Source organism: Paroedura picta, chromosome 5, assembly GCF_049243985.1.
Source record: "Paroedura picta isolate Pp20150507F chromosome 5, Ppicta_v3.0, whole genome shotgun sequence".
NCBI classification, from domain to species: domain Eukaryota; kingdom Metazoa; phylum Chordata; class Lepidosauria; order Squamata; family Gekkonidae; genus Paroedura; species Paroedura picta.
This window is the reverse complement of record NC_135373.1, coordinates 48,094,343-48,116,463: the sequence shown is the minus strand read 5'-3', so window position 1 is coordinate 48,116,463 and position 22,121 is coordinate 48,094,343. Positions and strand designations below refer to the sequence as shown.

At 48.8% G+C, this 22,121-nt stretch overlaps 1 protein-coding gene across 3 annotated transcripts in view; it reads left to right on the top strand.

Annotated features, from left to right (window-relative positions):
• Nucleotides 1-22,121, top strand: part of FGR (FGR proto-oncogene, Src family tyrosine kinase) — a 74,985-nt gene extending 52,864 nt beyond the window's left edge. The window contains exons 7-13 of one of the 3 annotated variants that reach the window (XM_077337764.1): nt 2,032-2,181; nt 6,754-6,909; nt 10,644-10,823; nt 12,079-12,155; nt 13,147-13,300; nt 16,222-16,353; nt 19,604-22,121. In XM_077337764.1, the coding sequence (XP_077193879.1) occupies nt 2,032-2,181; nt 6,754-6,909; nt 10,644-10,823; nt 12,079-12,155; nt 13,147-13,300; nt 16,222-16,353; nt 19,604-19,812 (1,058 nt within the window). In that variant the 3' untranslated portion in view covers nt 19,813-22,121. Of the gene's footprint in view, nt 1-2,031; nt 2,182-2,938; nt 3,104-6,753; nt 6,910-10,643; nt 10,824-12,078; nt 12,156-13,146; nt 13,301-16,221; nt 16,354-19,603 lie in introns of all 3 variants that reach the window. The other 2 variants (XM_077337763.1, XM_077337765.1) reach the window with 2 other exon arrangements.

Genomic DNA, 22,121 nt, shown 5'->3' with positions numbered 1-22,121 from the left:
CGTGAGTTTTCAAGTGCAAGCATTCTTCGTCAGACTATGATCTTCTTACATGACAGGGAATATATGACAGGATGGATGAGAAAAACAAACCAAGGAGATCCAGGGATCCAAATTTAAGCTTTTATTACAAACGAGAGCTAGGCCAGTTCTGGAGATTTCCAGGGGAAACCTGGAGATTCCAAGATCTCTCAATTCCAAGTCTTGAAGAGGCATTCTCTGTTCATGGGTAAACAAACAGGCTCTCTTGCCTTAAGGCAAGATTTTCAACTGCAAAGCAGTTCTTTCAAGTGGGCAATTAGGACGTCAAACAGGATTCACTTCAGAGGCCAAATACCAACAGGCAGTTCACAGAATAAGTGTTAAGGACTATATGGCACAGGAAGAACCTCAGAAGCACATACCAGATAAAGACAACAGTTTAAGCAAACAGTAGATTCAGATGAGAACTTCCCTGGGGAAATTTATTTATATTTATTTATTATTTGGGTTTATATACCACCGTTCCCAATTGGACTCACGGCGGTTTACACATTAAAAGAATAAAATACAATAGGACCCATAGATGCCCAAATTACGTTTCTAAAATTATTTAAACTAAGATGGCAACAAATGACTGACTCAGTTTATCCCCTTGATCAGCCAGGGTCAACAGTCCTACTATCCTACTGATGAATTTAGTTAGACTCAGGCACAAACACCATCAATCATCCGAGCTCCAGGAGGGAGCTGGAGAAGTTGGCATGGCACATGACACCCATGGCACACGACAGTTGCCCTCTCAACAATACACTGCTATAGGTGCCGCTGGAGTTTTTGCCTTGTTTATAATATGTTTCTACTCTTGGTGATTGGTGGCAGTAGTTTTGGCCCTATGGATAGTCAGTCGCTGGCTTCTAAGATCTTCCTCGATCTGTATAAACCATGTTATACAATGGCATACCACCTCCGGACGTGCCTTGCCTGGCTGCCAAACATTCCCGGCTATAATAACACACATGCCACGCGATAAATAAATAAATAATAGTCATCCTCCCCGTGTGACCTACCCCACTGGGCTACAGTGAAGAGGACACAGTAACGGTCCCTGTTGAGGAAGAAAGTGGTAATTAAGGTAGTAAATTAAACTCTATCCCTTCAAGCTAAGTGGCGTATAAGCTACACCTGGACCATTACATATATGAAGAAGAGTTGGTTTTTATACCCCACTTTTCATTACCTGAGAATCTCTTGTGGCGCAGAGTGGTAAGGCAGCAGGCATGCAGTCTGAAAGCTCTGCCCATGAGGTTGGGAGTTCAATCCCAGCAGCCGACTCAAGGTTGACTCAGCCTTCCATCCTTCTGAGGTCGGTAAAATGAGTACCCAGCTTGCTGGGGGGTAAACAGTAATGACTGGGGAAGGCACTGGCAAACCACCCCGTATTGAGTCTGCCATGAAAACGCTAGAGGGTGTCACCCCAAGGGTCAGACATGTCTCGGTGCTTGCACAAGGGATACCTTTACCTTTACCTTTCATTACCTGAAGGCGTCTCAAAGTGGCTTACAATCGCCTTCCCTTCCTCTCCTCACAACAGACACCTTGTGAGGTATGTGGAGCTGAGAGAGCTCTGACAGGATTGCTGTGTGAGAACAGCTCTGATAGGACTGTGACTGGCCCAAGGTCACCCAGCTGGCTGCAAGGGAAGGAGTGGGGAATCAAACTCAGCTTGCCAGATTAGAGGCTGCTGCCCCTAACCACTACACCAAGATGGCTCTCTTTGGCTGAATAAAGCCAAAAGCAGGGCATACAAAAAAGGTAGACTAGAACATTTCTCCTCACTGAACTAATTTTGCATCATCAGGAGGACGAAAGCTGGAGTTGTCCTCGCTGCTCCCTCCATTTTGACTCTCATTCTACTGCGTAAGTTGATGGGGGGCCTTCATCCCATACCCATAGCCGATGCAGACAGAAAAAAGCACCTTCAGTGAGAAACCCTGTAATGTGTCTTTGTGAGACTCCCTTGATCGTGACCTTCCCTCCTCTTCCTTCTGGCAGGTGCCTATTCTCTGTCTATCCGTGACTGGGACGAGGTGAAAGGCGACCACGTCAAGCACTATAAGATCCGGAAGCTGGACAACGGAGGCTATTACATCACCACACGGGCTCAGTTTGAGACTGTGCAGCAGCTGGTCCAGCATTACATAGGTAAGGTCTGGGATCAGCAAGAGGATTTGCAACCAGGAAGCCCCTTCAGGGCCCTTGGGGGAGGCCCAAGTGTGTTCACCAGATCAGAGAAATGCCAGACTGGTAGTTACATCCTGGAAACTCATCACTTCCTCTATGGCAGGGGTGGCCAAACTGTGGCGCTCCCAGATGTCAATGGACTACAGTTACCATGAGCCTCTGCCATTATGTTCATCAATCTATGGCTTACATCCTTGGCTATTGCCCTTCTGCTGTGCTATAGTGGTCATTTGACACTGGATTGCCTTGGATGGTCTAGCCAAAGTCCACAAGGTGAGCAATTGCTATAATGCACGGATTGCTCTGATGGTGCCTACCAATTTGCTGGCTTCTTCTCAAAAGCATAGAGCCAATCCTGGCTTTCCTCTGCCTCAGTGATGCAAAAGGGGCTTCGAACGAGCCCGGGAGGAATCACTTTTGAATCTGTGGTGAGGCCCTGTTTGGAAACAGTTGTCTCCACTGTAAAATGACGCTTGGCCCCCAACATTTATAACAGCCCTACTGATGGCAGCCATTTTGTGAATAACCCTTCACCTCCCATGCCAGCCATTTTGTGACAGCACCCAGGACCCTTTTCTCAACAGGGTTTATGTCTTGATTGGGGAGATTTTATGAGTCCAGCCCAGGTGGCTTTTGTGCAGTATTTGTGCCTGGTCTTTCATTGTTTTCTCTCTCTCTCTTTTGATCTCTCTCTCTCTCCTTCCTTTCCTTTGACAAGAGAGAGCTGCGGGGCTCTGCTGCCGCCTGGCTGTGCCCTGCCACAAGGGGATGCCCAAGCTAGCAGACCTTTCCGTCAAAACCAAAGATGTTTGGGAGATCCCGCGTGATTCGCTGCAGCTCATCAAGAAACTGGGCAACGGGCAGTTCGGGGAAGTGTGGATGGGTAGGGCAGGCCTCAGGAGGCTGGGAGGCTAAGTGGGAAGAGAAGGAAGAGGAGGAGGAAAAGGCACCAGGGCTCTGACCAGCCACTGACGGGTGGGGATCGGGATGAGCCAAACCAAGAAGCTGTCCCCCCTATGGAAACCAGGGTTCTTCTAGGGCACTCTTCGGTGTCGTTGAGGGCTGGCCATAAAAAGCACTTGCAGCTATGAGGTAGCTCAGCAGGGGCAGGGAGGGGAGGGAGAAAGACCTTCTGATTTTCTTCCCACCCTGCCTTTGCTCGTTCTGAACAAATGAGAGTGTTTTTTAAAAGAGGAATTCCCCCAATGCACATCTGTTTGAGAGTCAGGTTGTGCATCCGCAGCTCTGCACCTGTTCGATCTATTATATAGCTTGTCACATCTTCAGGCACACAAGCGGAATCTTCCATTTCATCTGTGCCCTCCTGTGGCAACAGACAGCATTCACTACCTCAGGGAAGAGGCTTGAAATGGAGCAGACAAGGTACTCGGGTTTACTCCATTTGGCCTTTTTCTAATGGCCCTGTCATCTTTTTTAGTGCTTGGCATATTGTTCAATAATAGCGGTTCTTAGCTTTTCAATCAGATACTCCAAAACTATACAAAACTGATTCTCCAGAAATCGAAGAGGACCTTAGAAGGGAAGGGATCTTTTACCGCATTCTAGAATGAAAAGAATTGTTGGAAATGGTGCAGCTGTGAAAAAGAGTTGAAAAGCCCCTTCCAAATTACATTTTTGGAAAAAATATATGCACATAGAAATATATATACATAGAGTTTTATTGTTTATGTTTAAGGACACTACTGCTTTAGAATTTTTTGGGGTAGACATTTCCATTTTGGGACTTCACCATTTTCCAAGATGGCAGATATGGTTATTGCGATATTTCAAATTCATGTAAGAAGCCCAACCGGAAAAATATGTTTTTGAGGCTGATAAAGCCAAATACACATACTAGCTGCAGGGTTAACTATTTTTCCTGTAGCCACCATTTAGCAAGAAGAGATCACTTTCTTGTAGGAAGCTCATTTTGCTATCAAACTGTATGTGTTTTTTGGGGGGAGAAGTCAGTAAAAGTGCATATGCAGTTTCTTTTGTTGTGAACACAAAATATTCTTTTTTAAGATTTTAATATATGGTAGGGGAAGGATAAATCCAAACAAGCTGTTATTTTTTAATATTTGTAATATTGGGATAAAATGTAGCAGGAGAACTGCTCGGGTGACAGCTCCTGAAAGTACAGGAAATGATTTATCCTGCCACCTTAAATAGCAGTAAACAAGATATTAGAGTGTTTGATACTTTTCATGCTTGTACATTAAACTCTCATTCTTAAAGCTTACCGACCTTATACAAAAAGTATATTTGCTGTGCAACATTTTCACAATCCTTTTGACCCTTGCAGGAAAGAAAACAGAGTAGTCTAGCCTTTTTGCACCGGGATGCATTAGATCTGCAGGTTTTAGAGCCACCCAGTGTAGTTTCTCTGGTAGGGATCTTCAATCAAGTCATTTTGGTATCTGTGGCATATTTTTTGGCACTGTATGTGCTACTCAAAGAGTTTTCACATGTTTTCCACTACAGTGTTAATGTATTGTTTTTTTATGGACCTTGTTTAGCACTGTGCAACAAAATGTGCATTTAGTATATCTTTATTATAATAATTTGTAGATTTCTCAACCTTTTTGAACTGAACCCTGTCGCCTGGAGATGCGCTGTAAAAGTGGGGGATCCCCAGGTCCAACCTGGGACTGGCATCGCTAGCAGAAAGTGCCTGCCAACTGTGAGAGGGGCCAGACAAAGCCACAGCTTGTAAAGAGGAGAGAGAGACCACGGGGAAGTCTGTGCTTTCCCTGTCCTTTCATGCCTGGCCTCCTCTGGCCACCATAGTCAGCCAGAGACTGGCTGACCAAGCAGCAAACGACTGGCTGGCTGAAGCAGCAAGCAAGGCTCTCCCCCGCCCCACAGGCTTCCTGCTACAGGAGGTCCCCTGCCACTGCTTTGTCCCTCCACTTTGAGCACTGGGACTGCAGAGTCAGCAGATATCTGTCTTGGTATGTGAACTCCTGCTCGGATGACTGAGCTCTAGATGTCATCTCAGCACACACCCAGTTTGTGGGCGAAAGGAATCCAGAGCAATCCAAAGAGGCACACATCCCGGCTATCGCAAGTGGGATGGTCTTTGGTGTTCATTCCCCTGCAACTATATTTGAATCATGAGAACATGGGAGTTAAGGGGATCTGCAGCAGTCCCGAGGAGATGAATTATTCAATAACACTCTATGCAAACAGGTCAACGTTAGCTAGGGATGCCAGCCTCCAGGTGGGACCTGGGGATCCCTGGAATTACAGCTCATCTCCAGGCTGGAGAAAGTGGCTGCTTCGGAGAGTAGAGTCCATAGCATCATACTCCACTGAGGTCCTTCCCTGCCCCAAATTCACCCACACCCAGTTCTACCCCCCAAAGTCTTCAGAGCTGGCAACCCTAATCATATCATAGAATAATAGAGTTGGAAGAGACCTCATAGGTCATCTAGTCCAACCCCCTGCACTAACAACACTCACATCCTTATTGCTCATCCCCTGTAACCTGCCACCCCCTTGAGCCTTCACAGAATCAGCCTCTCTGTCTGATGGCTATCCAGCCTCTGTTTAAAAATTAACAAAGATGGAGAACCCACCACCACCCGAGGAAGCCTGTTCCACTCTAACTGTCAGGAACTTATTCCGGAGGTTTAGACAGAATTTCTTTTGAATTAATTTCATCCCATTGGTTCTGGTCCGTCCCTCTGAGGCAAGAGAGAACAACTCTGCTCCATCCTCTATATCAGTGGTCCCCAACCTTTTTGAGGCTGGGGACTGGCAGCAGCAGGGAGGGCGATTGCCCGGCCGCATATGCGTGCATGTGCCATGCGCGGCCGAATCGCGCATGCACAATGTGCGTGTACGGCCCTGCTTCCCTCTCCCCCCTCCCACAGTAAGAAGCTTCCCGGGGTGCAAGCTTGCGGCCTGGGAAATTTTTTACTGCGGGGGGGTGGGGAAAGGGAGCCGCAGCCCGGTGCCAGGGCCTTCGCGGTCCGGCACCGGGCCGCAGCCCAGTGGTTGGGGACCACTACTCTATATGACACCCTTTTAGAATTTGGCCAGTGCAGGGTGGCTGGACTACTTGGTTCTCTTATTTGCAAGAGTCAAAAGAATTGTTAAAACGTTGCATAGCAAATTTTAGACTTCATTTAAGAATAAGAATTTGACACCAAGATGAGCATCCTATGTCAATTTAAAATCTCACAAGAACCATATCTGCCATTTTGGGAAATGCAGCTACAGGGAAAGCACCCCCAAACTGGAATGTCTACCTAAGACAAAACAGTAGTGGTTTGAAAAATATTTTTTGTATGTGGGGAGACTAAAAGGTTGCCACGCTATACTAACTACAAGCCAAGGGGTCCATCTGGTGGTCAAAACAGATATTGCATTCTGGCAAATGTGAGCCTGCATCCTCCTCCTCCTCCTCCTCCTTGTTTTCCTCCTGGGCTCCAGCCATGGCACAGGTGCATGTGAAACTCCTCATTCATTCCATTTTCCACCTTACCCTCTCCCCCATTCATCCTGCACCCACCCCACCCTTTACAGAGTTCAATGATGGTCTCTGCCATCTACTAACCAAGGTCTGCCCCAATATGAAACCTCAGACAATGGGACTGGCCAAAGACGCGTGGGAAATCGTGCGCGAGTCCATCTACTTGGAAAAGAAGCTTGGCATGGGATGTTTCGGAGATGTGTGGATGGGTAAGGTGGGGTATACATCGGGCTTTCAGCCAGCACACAACAAGGGGAAGGCTACGGGGCTCGCCTCATACTGGAGGAAAACAAAGTTTAATTCCCATGGTACCTTTAAGACCAACCAAGTTTTATTCAAGGTCTAAGCTTTTGTGTGCCTGCATTCTTCATCAGATACAAAAGCCCATAGCTTGAATAAAACTTGTGTGGCCTTAAAGGAGTCACTGGACAAATTTTGTTCTGATACTTCAGGTCAATATGGCTGCCCTCCTGAACGTATCCTCATAGTGGTGGGCATGTTTTAGGATCCACCAGCTTCTTTAAGGAGGCTGGAGGTTAGACCTCTTGGAGCAGGAAAGATCACCACAGTGCATTAACAGACCTGGAGTGAACGCTTTGCTGAAAGGATCTTAGGTGGAAAGGCCAGGAAAGACTTCTGGCTAAATCCTTGGACAGGTTCTGAGTGACTCTTGGCAGAGCTGGCCAAGGGGAGCCAAAAGCTTTTCTTGGTTTACTTCCCTGCAGCTCTTAAGAGGACTCTGTGCGTTCTTTGCACTGCATAAGGCTGTGCCTGTTCCATGCAATACAAAATGTGGGGGTACATTTGTCAGGTGATGTCTCAAGATAAGGACTAATCATTTAAAAAGAAAAGCACATTTCTAGTCCAGCTAGCATTGAAAGAGGTGGGATAAAGCACTCAGTGCAGGGGTTGGAGTTAAAATGGATTACTGATGGTCTAGATATATATATATATAGGCCTTCAGCATCCTGTGTAACTTCTGGAGCCCTTATTAAGACTAGCAGGAACAAAAGAAATACTGAAGGAAACAAGAGGCTGGCCTCCTCTTTATGATTTGGAAGCTGCAGCTGCTGGGGGCCCTGATTTGAATTGGCGCTTGGCAGGGAGGGTAGCGGAGGTTTCACCCTTCCACCCCTGCAACATTTTGCAAACCGAAAGTGGTCTCATTGTGCTGTTACAGCCCCTTTAAGGGGGTGGAAAAGATGAATGCCCTTGGTTGAATGTAAAGAGAAGGGATGGTGGGGTTGCTTTACAAAACTATGTGGGTATAGGGAGGCTAACTGTTCCTTACCCACATGGACCCGGCTGAATTTTGGTCACATGGGGGTGCCACTTGCATCCACATTTTATTTATCTCATTGTTTTCCTATGTTCATAGTCCCCCTTTCTCACTGCCGACTCAAGACAAATTAAACCAACCAAGTCAATTTCATCAGTTGGATGAGACGTTTAATAGAACACTGGGCGGGGACCAGAATTAAGCCAATCTACAGCAGGATTCAGAATGCAGATGCCACAAAGGGAAAAAATGGCATGCCAGGGGCAGAAAACAGTGCAGAGACAGCAAGACCACGTACAGGAAATAGACTATAAATGTCCTGCACACACAGAGATAGAGTCCTGAGTCCCTTTCTGATGCAAAGATCAGCGAAGCAATCTGTCTATCTAGCTTGCCCCTAGTCTAAGCCATTGCACTGCCTCCTCCTCTTCAAGGACTGCAGGCTTCCTTCTCCCTCCCGTCTGGAAGTGTAGCTGAGTGTTGTGTTCTAGCATGCTTATAGCTCCTTGTGGTGTAGGACAGTCTCTCCCCCGATCCTCCTAAGCAGGGCTTGTATGAGCCACATCCCCCCACTACCTTTGCAGCTGGCAAAAACTGTCCTGGCAAGCCTGGGCACTGCTGTGTTGTAGGTGGGGATACCAGCCTCTAAGTGGGGCTTGGGAATCTCCTGGTTTTCCAGCTCATTTCCAGGAGACAAAGATCAGTTGGCTGCTTTCAAGGGTAGTCTCTGGAGCATCATACTCCACTGAGGTCCCTCCCATGCTCCAAAACCCACTCCCAGCAGCACCCCTGAATTCTCCTGGTAATTCTCAACCTTGAGCTAGCAGCCCTAGTAATAGAGTTTCCAGCTTTTAATCCAGTTCCTTTAACAGAAACTTGATCCCTGGCAATGTCTCCCTTCTCTTTTCTGCAATGCACACAAAGGCCACCCTCTCAAGCTATCAGTTCCCAAGGCACCCAGCGATAGTCCTACCAGAACAGTGCCTGGCCATGAATCAGCAGTGAGGCTAAAAGAAGCCAGACAAGGGCCACTTTTCTTAATAACTGGTTGGTGGTAAACTGAAAAGCCAAAAAGTGTCATAACCAATAGTACAATAAAGAAGAGAATAACTGGGGTTTTATACCCCACTTTTCACTGCCCAAGGGAGTCCCAAGGAAGCTTACAAACACCTTTCCCTTCCTCTCCATACAACAGATGCCCTGTGAGGTAGGTGGGGCTGAGAGAGATCTGTGCTGGCCCAAGGTCTCCCAGCTGGCTGCATATGGAAGAGGAGCAGGGAATCAAACCTGGTTCTCCAGATTAGAGGCCAATGCTCTTTACCACCGCAGGGGCTGCCCAGTGCTTACTGTCTGTAGCCAGAGGCTGTTAAACTCTGACAAATAGCACAATTGCAAACATCAACATTAAAACTATCTAAAACATTAAAACAAGCTACCCAGAAAATGTCCATCAAATAAAAGCATCACTCTCTTCAGATGCAGCTGTAGCCCATATTTTCTTGGATGCTAAAGTGGAGTGATACTCTTTAGGAGTGGAAAGAGTAGCTCGTAAGCCAATAAAAGCAAAACTTCACACAGAGCATCAGCATAAAGTTGCAATAAAAACACAGAAACTATCAAGGCAGCTTTGTAGCTCCTTAAAAGTGGAACAGAATTTTCTGTAGCAGAAGCTTTTTCAGATGCTTGAAACAAAACCTCAGGGTGCAGATCTAGACACACGCATGCATTGACAGCGAGAAAACATAGGTTTTATTTTTACAGTCCGGTGTACTGTCTGGCACTGAAAATTCATCAGACTTGCTCCTGGGCACATGGCAAGGTGCTACCACTGAGAAAGCCCTGCCTCTTGACAATGCCCATCTCAACCTGAAAGGAAAAACAGCTAGCAGCTTGTAGTCTTCAGTAGCTCCAAGCCCTTGCAAAGTTGTACTTGTTGATTCTTTGTAAAGGTTCCTGGCTGCACGATAAAATGCATTCAGATACTTGTTGGCTCTTTGCACATCAAGTATCTGTTCAAGGGATAGCCAACTTTTTTTTGGGGGGGGGTAGTTTCTGCACAGCATTGTTCCGGTGCTTTACAAAAGAGACAAAACTCAAGCAGGTCTCAGAGAGGGAAGGAGAGTGCTTATTTCCGTGGCTCATGCCAATGGAAAGAGATCCGGCTGGAGGTTAGACAGTTTTACGAAGGAAATGATCCCTCAGCGGCTTCTTGCCTCCAGCAGACTTCTCTGTGGAGCAGCACTCAGCCTCTGAACACTGAAGGGAAGAGCCAGCCCCGGGGGAGGGCCTTGGCCTCTCTGCACTGTTTGCTCTTTGAGGCAGGATACTGGCCTAGGCGGACCACTTGCCAGATCAAGCAGGGCCCCTCTGGGGTTCTTACTCTAAGAAGGGATCGTGGGAGGTGCAGGGCAAAATTATTCTCTTTGGCTGGAAGGATGGGGAAGGCCGGCCCTTCATCCTTAGGGTCTTTATTCTGGAAGATTCATCTCACCCTTGCCCGTTTTCTCCCCATTCATATCATATTGTCATGGGCACCATTCCGATCTGGTCATGGCCTTTCCCCATCCATCCCCATTTCCACTTGGGTACGGGGAGGGGAGGGGGATGTGCAGGGAGCGCTGTTCTTTCTGTGGCCCTGACCCCCCACCCCTTTTGCTTGCTTAGGCACGTGGAACGGGACCACCAAAGTGGCCGTGAAGACCCTGAAGCCAGGGACCATGTCTCCGGAAGCCTTCCTGGAAGAGGCCCAGATCATGAAGCGCCTGAGGCATGACAAGCTGGTGCAGCTGTACGCCGTGGTGTCTGAGGAACCCATCTATATTGTCACCGAGTTCATGAGCCAAGGTCCAAAATGAGGGCTGAGTTCGAGAGCCTTGCCGCTCAGGCAGATAGGAGCCTCAGGGCTTGCAAGAGGCAGGCAGGCAGGGAGTGTGCAGGGGGGGGGTGCAAAGATATGTCTGGATTAGGCATAGCCCAGATAAAGCTAGGGACCTCCTTATATTGCCCCTGTCTGCACACTTGATGGGATCTCTGCTCCTGCAATTCTATATATCAGAGGGCTTTCCCTCTATGATGGAAGAATAGGCCTTTTTTTTTTTAATCCTGCCCATCCTCAGGAATGGTATACATCAGGGATGGCCAAACTGTGACTTTCCAGATGTCCATGGACTACAATTCCCATGAGTACATGGTACACCTCTTTGCCAACAACCCTATGAGGTAGGTCAGAATTCAGGCAAAAGCACGATAGCCAAGGCTGCCCAATAACATCAGGGCTGGGAGGAGGGCTGTCTGAACCCCCATCTCCCCAGTCCGGGTTTATTGTTACACCACACTGCATTGATTGGCCAATGTCTCTTGCAGTGGGGGCGGCTTGAAAGTGAAAGTGGTTCAAAACGACACCTGCCCCCATGGCTTCGGAAATTATTGTCTGGGCATCCCATAGCCCACTTGGCGGCAATTCCTTGCAAGTAAGAACCAAATGCAGCCTGCCCCTGCCATGGTTTACCTTCTGGAGACCTCAGAGCAAGGAAATCTGATACGAGGGAACTCAGACCTCTTAAACATTTTTGAGCAGCCATTTATGTGAGACACAGTCCGCACATTAGAAGAAGAGCTTTTCACTACCCAAAGGAGTCCCAAAGCAGCTTACAAGCGTCTTTCCCTTCCTCTCCCCACGATAGGCACCCTGTGAGTGAGGTTGGTGGGGCTGAGAGAGCTTCCCTGCAAGAAACTCTAAGAGAACTGTGATTGGCCCAAGGTCATCCAGCTGGCTGCATGTGGCAGAGTGGGGAATCAAACCCTGTCCTCAGAGTCCACCACTCTTTAACCCCCACACCACGCTGGCCCAGGCCACATTAGGGCACTCAGCCTAGTGGCTAGTGGAGAATTCTGTGCTTTCAGAATGAGAAGGGGTGGGAGCTAAGCAGTGTTGGGGGGCAGGTGCTCTTGAGGCCCTCCCAGTTGCTTGGGTTGGTTCCCTTCCACACAGGTTACCTCTCAGCAACTAGCGAGGGGCAGAATCCAGGGATGGCGTGAGAAGAAGCAATTGGGGAAGGCTTCCTACCGGCAGCTGACCTCCTTTCCCTCCCCTTCACAGGGAGTTTGTTGGATTTTTTAAAAGACGGGGATGGACGCTTCCTGAAGCTACCGCAGCTGGTGGATATGGCAGCCCAGGTAAGCCTGAAGTGGTCACGGGGGCAGGAGATGGCAAACCACCTCCGAACGTCCCTTGCCTGGCTGACAGACAATCCTCGGATCTCCTGGCGACACTATGCCCAAGCCATGCTATAAAGTCATTATTCTTGTTATTTGGCATCTCAAGTGGCAAACAGCCATGCCGTCTGGAGAGTGAGATCAGGAGGAGGAATAGAATTGAATGGCAATACTATTTATTATTATTTATTGGTATTATTTAGCATCATTTATTTTATTTATATGCCGCCCTCCCATGTGGCTCAGGGAGGCATTCGGAAATGCCCAGGGCGGGAAGGTGGCTCAGTGGCAGAACATCTGCTTGGCATGCACAAGGTTCCCCTTTTAATCCAGGCATCTCCAGTTGAAGGATCCAGTAGCAGGTAATGTGGGAGGGCTCGACCTGAGACCCCTAAGAGGTGCTGCCAGTTTGAGTGGGGAGCCCTGGCTTTGATGGACCAGCGGCCTGGTTGAGTAGAAGTTGGCTTCACGTGTTCATGCCCCCACCGTGGTCAACACAAACATTTATTCCATCTTAAATTTTCATGAGTTGGCACTCGTGTCATCAGATGCATAAACGTGCATATAATGTTGTTTGCTACGACATTTAAAGAGATTTCCCCCCTTCCTGGAGAGACTCAGAACGGGGGGGGGGGGGGGGGGTTGGGGTTGTTTGTTTAAGTACCAGATTTACTCAAGCAAATTCAGCTACACGTAGTTAGTTAATCGGTTAACTTTCTGGAAAGGCTCTCACTGCCAGGGAGAGAAAGGTCGATCCAACACAGTTTTATTCAAGGTGCCAGCTGTAGGAGAAGGGTTTCCTTGGACCTCCTTCTGTCTTGCCATGCCAGGGGGAGTTTGGGTGGGAATTCACGTAGGAAAGAGCGGTAATAGACAGGGTGAACCCCTGGACAGTTGAGAAGGGTGCAGATGCCTTATCCATGGGATCACTGTCTTTTCTTGTCCTGCTCAGATTGCAGCTGGAATGGCCTACATCGAACGGATGAATTACATCCATCGAGACCTGCGGGCAGCAAACATCCTGGTGGGAGACAATTTGGTGTGTAAGATAGCTGACTTTGGGCTGGCCCGACTCATCGAGGACAACGAATACACAGCACGCCAAGGTAAGCTGCCAGGCACTAACCAAGTGGGCATTAACCACGTGGGCCTGAAGAGGCAGCTGTGATTTGTGGTGCTGAAGGGGCGGAATCTAGAGCTGCCATTCCTCGCTTGGGGAGCATCCGGTTCCACATGTCTCCCCCTGGCTCCGGGCTTTAAGACACTGGGGGATATTCCCCTCCTTCCCCCCCCCCCCAAAAACAACCCAGGCTTGCTTTTATCTAGCTCCCTCAATCACTCACTGTGCTTTCTTCTCTGGGCTGCTGCTAATGCACTGATTTCACGCAGGAGATATATAAAGCCAAGCTGCCCTCCCTTCATTGGCTGAGGTCTCTTCCCCCCCCCCTTCCTCCTCCTCCGTTGGAGGGAAAGGGAAAGAAAGAGAGTGCATGCAAGTGAGAGAGAACAAGGTCAGAGTCCTGTCCATGGCTCCTTTAAGACCAACACCTTTTTATTTCAGATATAAACTTTCATGTGCGTTCACAGTTCTCCAGAGGGAAGGAGGGAAGATTCTTCAGATGAGCACAATTTATTTTGAGATCGCCCTACTCTGCTGTTTACTTTGGGATTTGATCTCTCTCTCTCTCTCTCTCTCTTCCACGCACACACTTGGTGTCTGTGTGAGAGAAAGAGAGAAGACTCCCAGAAAGTGCCCCCCCTCCCAATCCCCTGCTGGCAGCACTCATGAATCTGGCAAGCCTAGTGGAATCAGATGAGGGTGCTGAAGGCTTGAACTGATGAGAGGCAGATTGTGCATCCGGTTTCATCTACAAAAATTAAATTGCTGACTCTTGTGCCTTCAGATTGCCTCAGGCCTATGCAAGGAAGCAAGAGGAGGTTTTGAGCTCCCCTTGGTTTGTTGTTCAAAATCAGGCTTCTCACTTTGCCAGTGGCTTACAAACTTTGCATAGAGAAAAAAAAATCAGTATTTTTGGGATTCAGATGAATCAGTTCAGCCCAATCCAAACATCTGAATCACTGATCACTGGCTCAGATTCAGCCAAATTGATTTGGCCAAATCAGAAAAGTACATGCCTAATGTCAACCTCACACCTCCCTCCCCCATCCCAGCTGCCAGCTGGTTCCTTAAGGATCAGGAGTTCCCTGTGCCTCCCCTGCCCAATGTGAGGTGGCAGCCAACATTTTAGAAGTTGGGGAGCACTAGCAACAGGTCCAGCCCACCCAATTCCAGCTGGCAGACAGTTCTTAAAGGGTCAGGGATCAGGTGTTGCAGCTCCTCCCCCCCCCCAAGACCCTTCTAGGCAGTGGAGACTGAGCCCCCACTGTCTGGGAAGGCTCTGGGTGGAAGGGGGAGGCATTTATAGAGTCCCTAAATAGATCAGCTGTTTTGAGACTCTTTGGCCCACTTTCCAGGCTGCAGCTGTCAATGTACAATCTGCCAAATCAAGCTTGAATCAATTCAGGCATCCATAATTTGCCTGATTTAAGATGATGGGATTTTTGATTTGGCTTAGATGTGGTCGAAAAGTAACCCAGAGAAAGAGCAAGAATCTAGGAATGCCAGCCTCCAGATAGGACCTGAGGATCCCCCAAATTAGAGCTCCTCTCCAGACTACAGAGGACAGTTCCTCTGGAGAAAATGGATATTTTGAAGAGTGGGCTCCATAGCAGTTTACCCCACCGAGGTCCCTATCTTCCCTGGGCTCCATCCCCAAATCCCCAGGAGTTTCCCAACCTGGATCCTGCAACCCTCCCCCCCCACACCCCTATTACCTGCCAGGGGCCAGGGGGACCCTTTCAAGGGAAAGATCTACAAAGCCACGTAGATAGCTTTTCCCAAAAGACAGGCACTAGCAGATAGTCCCTTGGCCTTGCCATTCTTGTATTGTAATTCTTGGGTGGAGCCAGGAATTAGGCAGGTGCTACACTTGCTTTCTGTGTCTCCTCAGTGGGCCCCAAGCAGCACAAGCAAAGGCCAAGGTCAGGGCCCAGTGTACCTGAGGGACCGCCTCCCCGCCTATGCCCCCAAAAGAGCTCTACGCTCTACTGCCTCCAATCAGCTAAGGATCCTTGGCCCTAAAGAAGTCCATCTGGTCTCGACCAGGGCCAGAGCATTCTCTGTTCTGGCCCCTACCTGGTGGAACGAGCTCCCAGAGGAGATCAGGGCCCTGATGGAGCTTAAACAGTTCCGCAGGGTCTGCAAAAAGGAGCTCCTCCATCAGGCATTTGGCCGAGACCAGACGTAATCTACAGCGACCAAGGGCGCCTGCTCCCCCCCACCCCCCCTCAGAATTCAATCAATAAGCCACCCCCCTCAGAATCCCATCAACAAGCCCTGGACCTGTTTGTATCACGACTGTTTACTGTTATACTGTGTTGTGTTTGGTTGCAATTGTTGGTTTTGATGTACATGTTCTACAGACTATTTTATGTAAGGTTCTTTGTTATAATGTAAACCGCCCTGAGCCTCCGGGGAGGGCGGTATAGAAGTATGATAAATAAATAAATAAATAAATAAATAAATAAATAAATAAATAAATAAATAAATAAATAAATAAATAAATAAATAAATAAATAAATAAATAAATAAATAAATAAAATAAGACGGATAGAACTTTGTAAAGAAGTTGTTACCATAAAGATTTTTTCCAATATTGAGAGAGTTATAAGATAAGGACAGATAAGGACAGAAATAAGAAACCTTGAAGAGGGTTTCTTATTTCTGTCTTACTGAAGAGGTCTTACTGAAGAGGTTCGTATCTGACAGGCTGATGGCACATTCACCAGACACTGCTCTGAAGACTTAAGAAAGTTTGCAGATTTTACAGGTGGGATGGGGCTGCTTTCAGATGTCTGCTCTGAACTCCCCAATGGTGGGCGAGCAGGTCAGTGGACTAACGTGTGATCCCCTAGGCACGCTTCTTTTCCTGCATTCTCAACATCTCCCCTGTCTCCTTCCTGGCAGGTGCCAAATTTCCAATCAAGTGGACAGCCCCTGAAGCAGCTCTTTATGGCAAGTTCACCATCAAGTCAGACGTGTGGTCCTTTGGCATCCTCCTGACTGAGCTTGTGACCAAGGGCCGGGTACCATACCCAGGTAAAGCCATCTTGGTGGTAGTGCCCTCCCCTGGGGCCATTCCTCCCTTTGAGAAGTGTTGTCTTTTGTCCAAGTCAAGATGGAAAGCATAGGCTGTACCTAACTTAGGGCCAAAGTAGATGTGACAGGGTCATAAGGCTGCCACAAAGACCATGGCACCATTCTACAGAGGTTCCCCTCTGCCCTGTGCACATGCTTTTTCAAGTGTCAAAATAGTCATTGAGGGGTGAGCCGTTTGGCACTTGGCTAAGTTGCAGGGAAACTAAGCAGGGCCGACCCCGGCTAGTATATGGATGGGGAGCCTCCAAGGATCTGGACAGAATTCCTCCGAGGAACACTAGGAGTCATGATGCAGAGACAGGAAATAGCAAAGCACCTCTGAAAATCCCTTGCCTGGCTGTCAGACAGTCCTCAGGTCTCCTGGCTACATTACACATGCCATGTGATTAATAAATGGCTTTTCCCACCCCCTTTTGAAATTCAAACACCTCCCCCCCTTCTCTTTTATAAAGATTTTTTTTATAAAGACATTTTTGGCTTTGCTTATTTCTCTGGGATATTCCTCTTTATCTCTTTCCCACATGCTAGACTACACAGTTGCTGGTGGTGCTAGTGGATCATTTGTAAGATATCCTAGGGTTCCTACCCTGTCACTTGGTTGTTGTACTAGTACTGCACTAGAAGGGTGTCTTCTCAGTGGGTCATTCTCAGGGGTGGCAGTGGGTGGCCAATGTCTTTTCCAGGGAGCCCTTGGCCTAAGCAAAGAAAGACAGTGTTTCCCCCTTCCAATCATACTAATCAGGCCCATGGTGGCCAGAAGAAGGCTGCCCTGTCTACTTTGGCCCTTAGCAGTGGTCCTTTCCTTCTCAGGATATTGCTGCGTACTATTTTGTAACTGTTGATTTAAAAGAATACATTTTACAAACCCCAAACTTAACATCAGTAAACAAACATATCTGTGCCCAGAACCAGGTTTATTACCTCATAAAAGAAGGTAGAAGAGATCTCCACTGGCGATGACCACGTCCATTTTCCTGGGCATCAATCAGACAAGGAAAATGGGTCTATCCCCACTGCAGACATATAGGCTTAACAGTCATCTCCCCCCCCCCCCCAGTGGAGCCTAGAAATCTTAATGCAGGGTCATGGGGGTAGTACATCTCAAGGCAACAGGGATTGGTTCCCCTGGAGGAAATGGCCATTTAGAAGGTGGACTTTATGGCATTAAACCCCATTGAAGTCCCACCCTTCCGCTAATCCTGCCCTCTGCAGGCTCCACCCCTAAAGGTTTCCAGGTTTTTCCCAACCTGAAGTTGGCAACTTTAGCAGTACAGCCACTGGTCTCACCCTGGCTACAGCGCTGTCTTCAGCAAACATTGTGAGGATAAGGGGAGGCGAGACTTGTGTGCCTTCGTTCCTTGGAGGAAGAATGGGATAATACACATGCGATGAATGAGGAGGGAAGTGGAAGTAGGGCACCTCTCTTCTGCTGATTATCACGGGACATAACCCATCAAGATAGGGACCCCAGCTGTGTTGAACCTTTGGGCTCTTGGGGGAGTTCTGGGAATAGGTATCGAGCAACACAACAAAATGTCTGACTTGGAGGCAGGGGGAACCAATCCCAAATTGACTGACATGGGGACAGGTTCCAGCCACAGAATGTGGTGGTGGTGGTGGTGGTGGTGGTGGTGGTGGTGGTGGTATTTCCATGATGTTGGCTGCTGTTTCGAAATTGTTGCTCCCTGCTAGGGCAGAGGGAATACCTGCTGGGCTCTTCTGAAGCACCTCTTGATGCAGTAGTGGAGAAAAATCCAAACTAGCTCTGAACTTAAGGAAAAGCTGATAAGGGGGAGAAGGAACTGGATACAAGGAGCTGTAGCTTTGGCACCAGGGGGCACAACGCTAAGCCATTTTATTCTGCTACTACTGTATATTTGATTAGTTTGTACTAGGGAGACACTGGTATGAGGACTTCCCACCTGATTACATGTATACACCTCTAATCTGGGGAACCAGATTTGATTCCCCAGTACTCCTCTACATGCAGCCAGCTGATGACCTTGAGCCAGTCACTGTTCTCTCAGAGCTCTCTCAGCCTCGCCTACCTCACAGGATCTGTTCTGGGGAGAGGAAGAAGGGTGACTGTAAGCTTCTTTGAGACTCCTTCAGGTAGAGAAAAGTGGGGTTCAGAAAACTAGTTTTTCTTCTTCTTTGCAGCAACCCTGTGGAGAGGTTTAACCCTGTGGAGAGATCTGAAAAAGAGGCCCAGAGTCACTCAGGAAAGTTTCCGGCTGAGTGAGCCAGGCCTCCCCTGTCTTGGTTCAAACCAGGGATTTGCAACCTGTGGTTCAGCATGGCTCTTTAGAAAAGAAAAGGAAATCTTTTTAAGTTAACATCTCTTGGAGGGACGGGTGGGATTCTAGAACAACCAGCCTGTGGAGGGAACAGCAAGTCAAGATTTTGATAGAACCGAAGGGCTTCTGAGCCTGACCTGGATAGCCCCGGCTAACCTGATCTCGTCAGATCTCAGACGATAACCGAAGTTGGCCCCGGCTAGTATTGGGATGGGAGACCTCCAAGGAAGCCCAGGGTCACGATGTGGAGACAGGCCACCTCTGAATGCCTCTTGCCTTGAAAACCCCACCAGAGGTCACCATAAGTCAGCTGTGCCTTCATGGAAAAATCAAGGGGGTTTGGAGAGACACTTTACAGGAGAGGGAAAGGGTAGAGTGACCAGCTGCTAGGAAACCAAGTGCAAACTAGCTGCAGATATGTGCTAGCAATCGGGCAAGGTGCTTCTGTGTACATTTATAATTTCATTCATCCATCCATCCATCCATCCATCCATCCATCCATCCATCCATCCATCCATCCATCCATCCATCCATCCATCCATCCATCCATCCATTCATTCATTCATTCATTCATTCATTCATTCATTCATTCATTCATTCATACGGTCACAGACCAAGATAGATCTATAACTTTCCTAATGAAGGACTAGAACAACCAGAGTCTAGGTTATTAATCAGCATGTCCACAATCCATCATGCTAAGTGGTATCGTTTCAGTTGCTAGCTTGTAGGGGTGGCTGATGCCTGCCCCACCCCAGGCAAGGACCCCCTCTCCGTTTAGGAGCAGCGTGAGTCCATCAACCCAGCAGGACTTTTCCCGGTGGCCTTTGTGGTTGATGCACCCCGGTTGATCCACCTCGGGACTAACGTGGCCCCCTGTTTCTTTCCCGCAGGCATGAATAACCGGGAGGTGCTGGAGCAGGTTGAGCGAGGGTACCGCATGCAGTGCCCGGGGAACTGCCCACTCTCGTTGCACGAGTTAATGGTGCAGTGTTGGAAGAAGGAGCCCGAGGAGCGGCCCACCTTTGAATACCTCCAGTCCTTTCTCGAAGACTATTTTACCGCCACAGAGCCTCAGTATCAGCCGGGTGACAACCAATAATAGTTGCCAGGGATGTCAGCTGGAACTCTTGCCCACAGGCAGCCCACCACGGCCCCCCAGTGGACCAGGGGCATCTTGGGACTGTCGATGCAAGGAAATGACACCTTCCCCCTCTATAGGGTTCAGAGGGGGGAAGGCTCTCTTTTTGTACAATTGGGGTTGGACACTGAGGGGTTTTTTAATGATTCGACTTGGGGGAGGGGTTTTTCGGGGGGAGGGGTTGTGAATTTGTGTTTTAAATCCTGCCTCTTCCTAGATGACTGCCATGCCAGTTTGAGGAGAACAGCAAACCAAGGTTAGGATGAGCAAGGAGAGAAAGCAGGTTTTGTATAGTGTACCTCTTCCTTTAGGCCATTGCCTCCTTTCTCCTGCCCCACCCCACCCCTGTTCCTCTGGAAGGGGAGGGCGAGCACTCCCCGGGGACTGCTCTTTTCCTGCCCTTTGGGGCCACCCCCATACCCCCACCTCCCTGCTTATAGCTACCTCCTCTGCCACATGCGTGAGCTGGCCCATGTGGCCCTTTGGCTTGTCGACATTTGGGGCTTGAGGGCACCCATCTGGGCAGAGCTGAGCTCCCAGAATAGCAGTCATCAGCATTGCCATTCTCAAGGTGGTGGCTGGAAATCTCCCAGAAGTGCAACTGATCTTCCAGGCCACAGAGATCCATTCCCCTGGAGAGGATGACTGCTCCAGCCCAAAATCCCCAGGAATTCCCCAACCCAGAGCTGGCCACTCTAGCAACGGTCTGACTGGACAGCAATCTGCTGGCAGAGAAAGCTTCCCTGGACGCTGAGCTTGGGGCCTGTTGCATGTAAGGCATCTTCGCTTAACCCTGAGCAATTGCTCCACCACTGCCTAGTTGGCCAAATTGAAAATCAAGGCAGACGGCTGCATCCGTTTGAGAATGAAAGTGAACATTGCAGCCTTGGAATTCTCCTCTTTTCCATATTTTCTAGCCCCCGTTGACCCCTCCCCACCCAGCTCCACCTGGGACATCTGCCTTGGTGATCGCCCCTTAATTATTGCTCACCAGAAACCACCACTGACTCAAGAAATCTGTCTGATTTTGTATCCTGCTCCTTGCTGTGAGGAGCTCAAGGCAGACTGCATGATTATCTACATTGTATCCTTACAGCCTTGTGTGTGTCCGGTGAGGCTGAAAATGGGCCCAAGGTCACCCACTGGGCACCCTGGCAAGGTACACCTTGGAACTAGGGATGCCAGCCTCTGGAATTACAGCTCATCTCCAGACTACAGAGATCAGCTCACCCAGAGGACAAAAATGCTTTGGATGTCCCATTGAGGTCCCTCTCCTCCCCAGGCTCCAATCCCAAATCTCCTGGAACTGGCAGCCCTACCACCCATCCCTGTCAGTGGACAGGGGGAACCTGGCAACCCTAATTTGAACTTGGGTCTCCCCAGTCCTATGTACTGAGTGGTTTGCCTCAGGTGGGCCTATGTGAGCCTGGCACAGAGTTGCATGGTCAGCTCCTGTGTGCACAAATTAGGCATAGACATGCTTGCCCTTAAAATGGGGCAGGGGGCACGCAATCAGCATAATTCTCTCCCATCCGTCAAAGTAGCCTTGTTTCCTGAAGGTGTTGCCACAGATGTAGGTGGACTGGCCCCTTTAACTCATTGGGAAGGTTCCTGGCAGGCCACTGCTCTGGAGAGCCACAGGTAACTCTGCCAGGGCTGCTTGGCGAGGACCCTTCTAAGGCAGGGCATTTTCCAGATTAGAGTCCACTACTCTTAACCACTACACCATGTGGGCTCTCAGGCAGGATATAGATGTGGTGCCCCCTGAACTTCTCTCCTGCCTGACCCCACATCTGGTTAATGGTAGCTTGCTCAGCAACCCTTTGATGCAGTTGCCTTGTTAAAAACCTGCAGAAGATCCTGGTTTCCAGTCCATTTTTGGCTCCTTGGCTGTGTTCAGAACTCACAGTGCATGTGTGGTGAGCTGTTCTGATCATTCTTATAGCGCGAATTCTAGCTGGGGCTGCTGCCCTTGGGGTCCTGCCAGTATCACAAGGGCCTTTGGGCTCCACTATCTCCTGCCCCCCCCCCCCAAATAACCCCAAAGTAGCCTCCTGCCAGGAACTTGGCCAATAAGTTCAAGGATTTGTCTGCCTCTGACTCAAACCTTCTTTGTCTCCCTGCCTAAGCCAGTAATCCTGAGAAGGGAGCCTAGGTATTTTGCCACAGGTCATTTTGTGTTTTGATCCTTCCTCTCCAGTTGCTTCTCACATGCACACACCCCTCGATGTTTCTTAACCAGAGCCGATATTATTAAAGCCATAATAAGA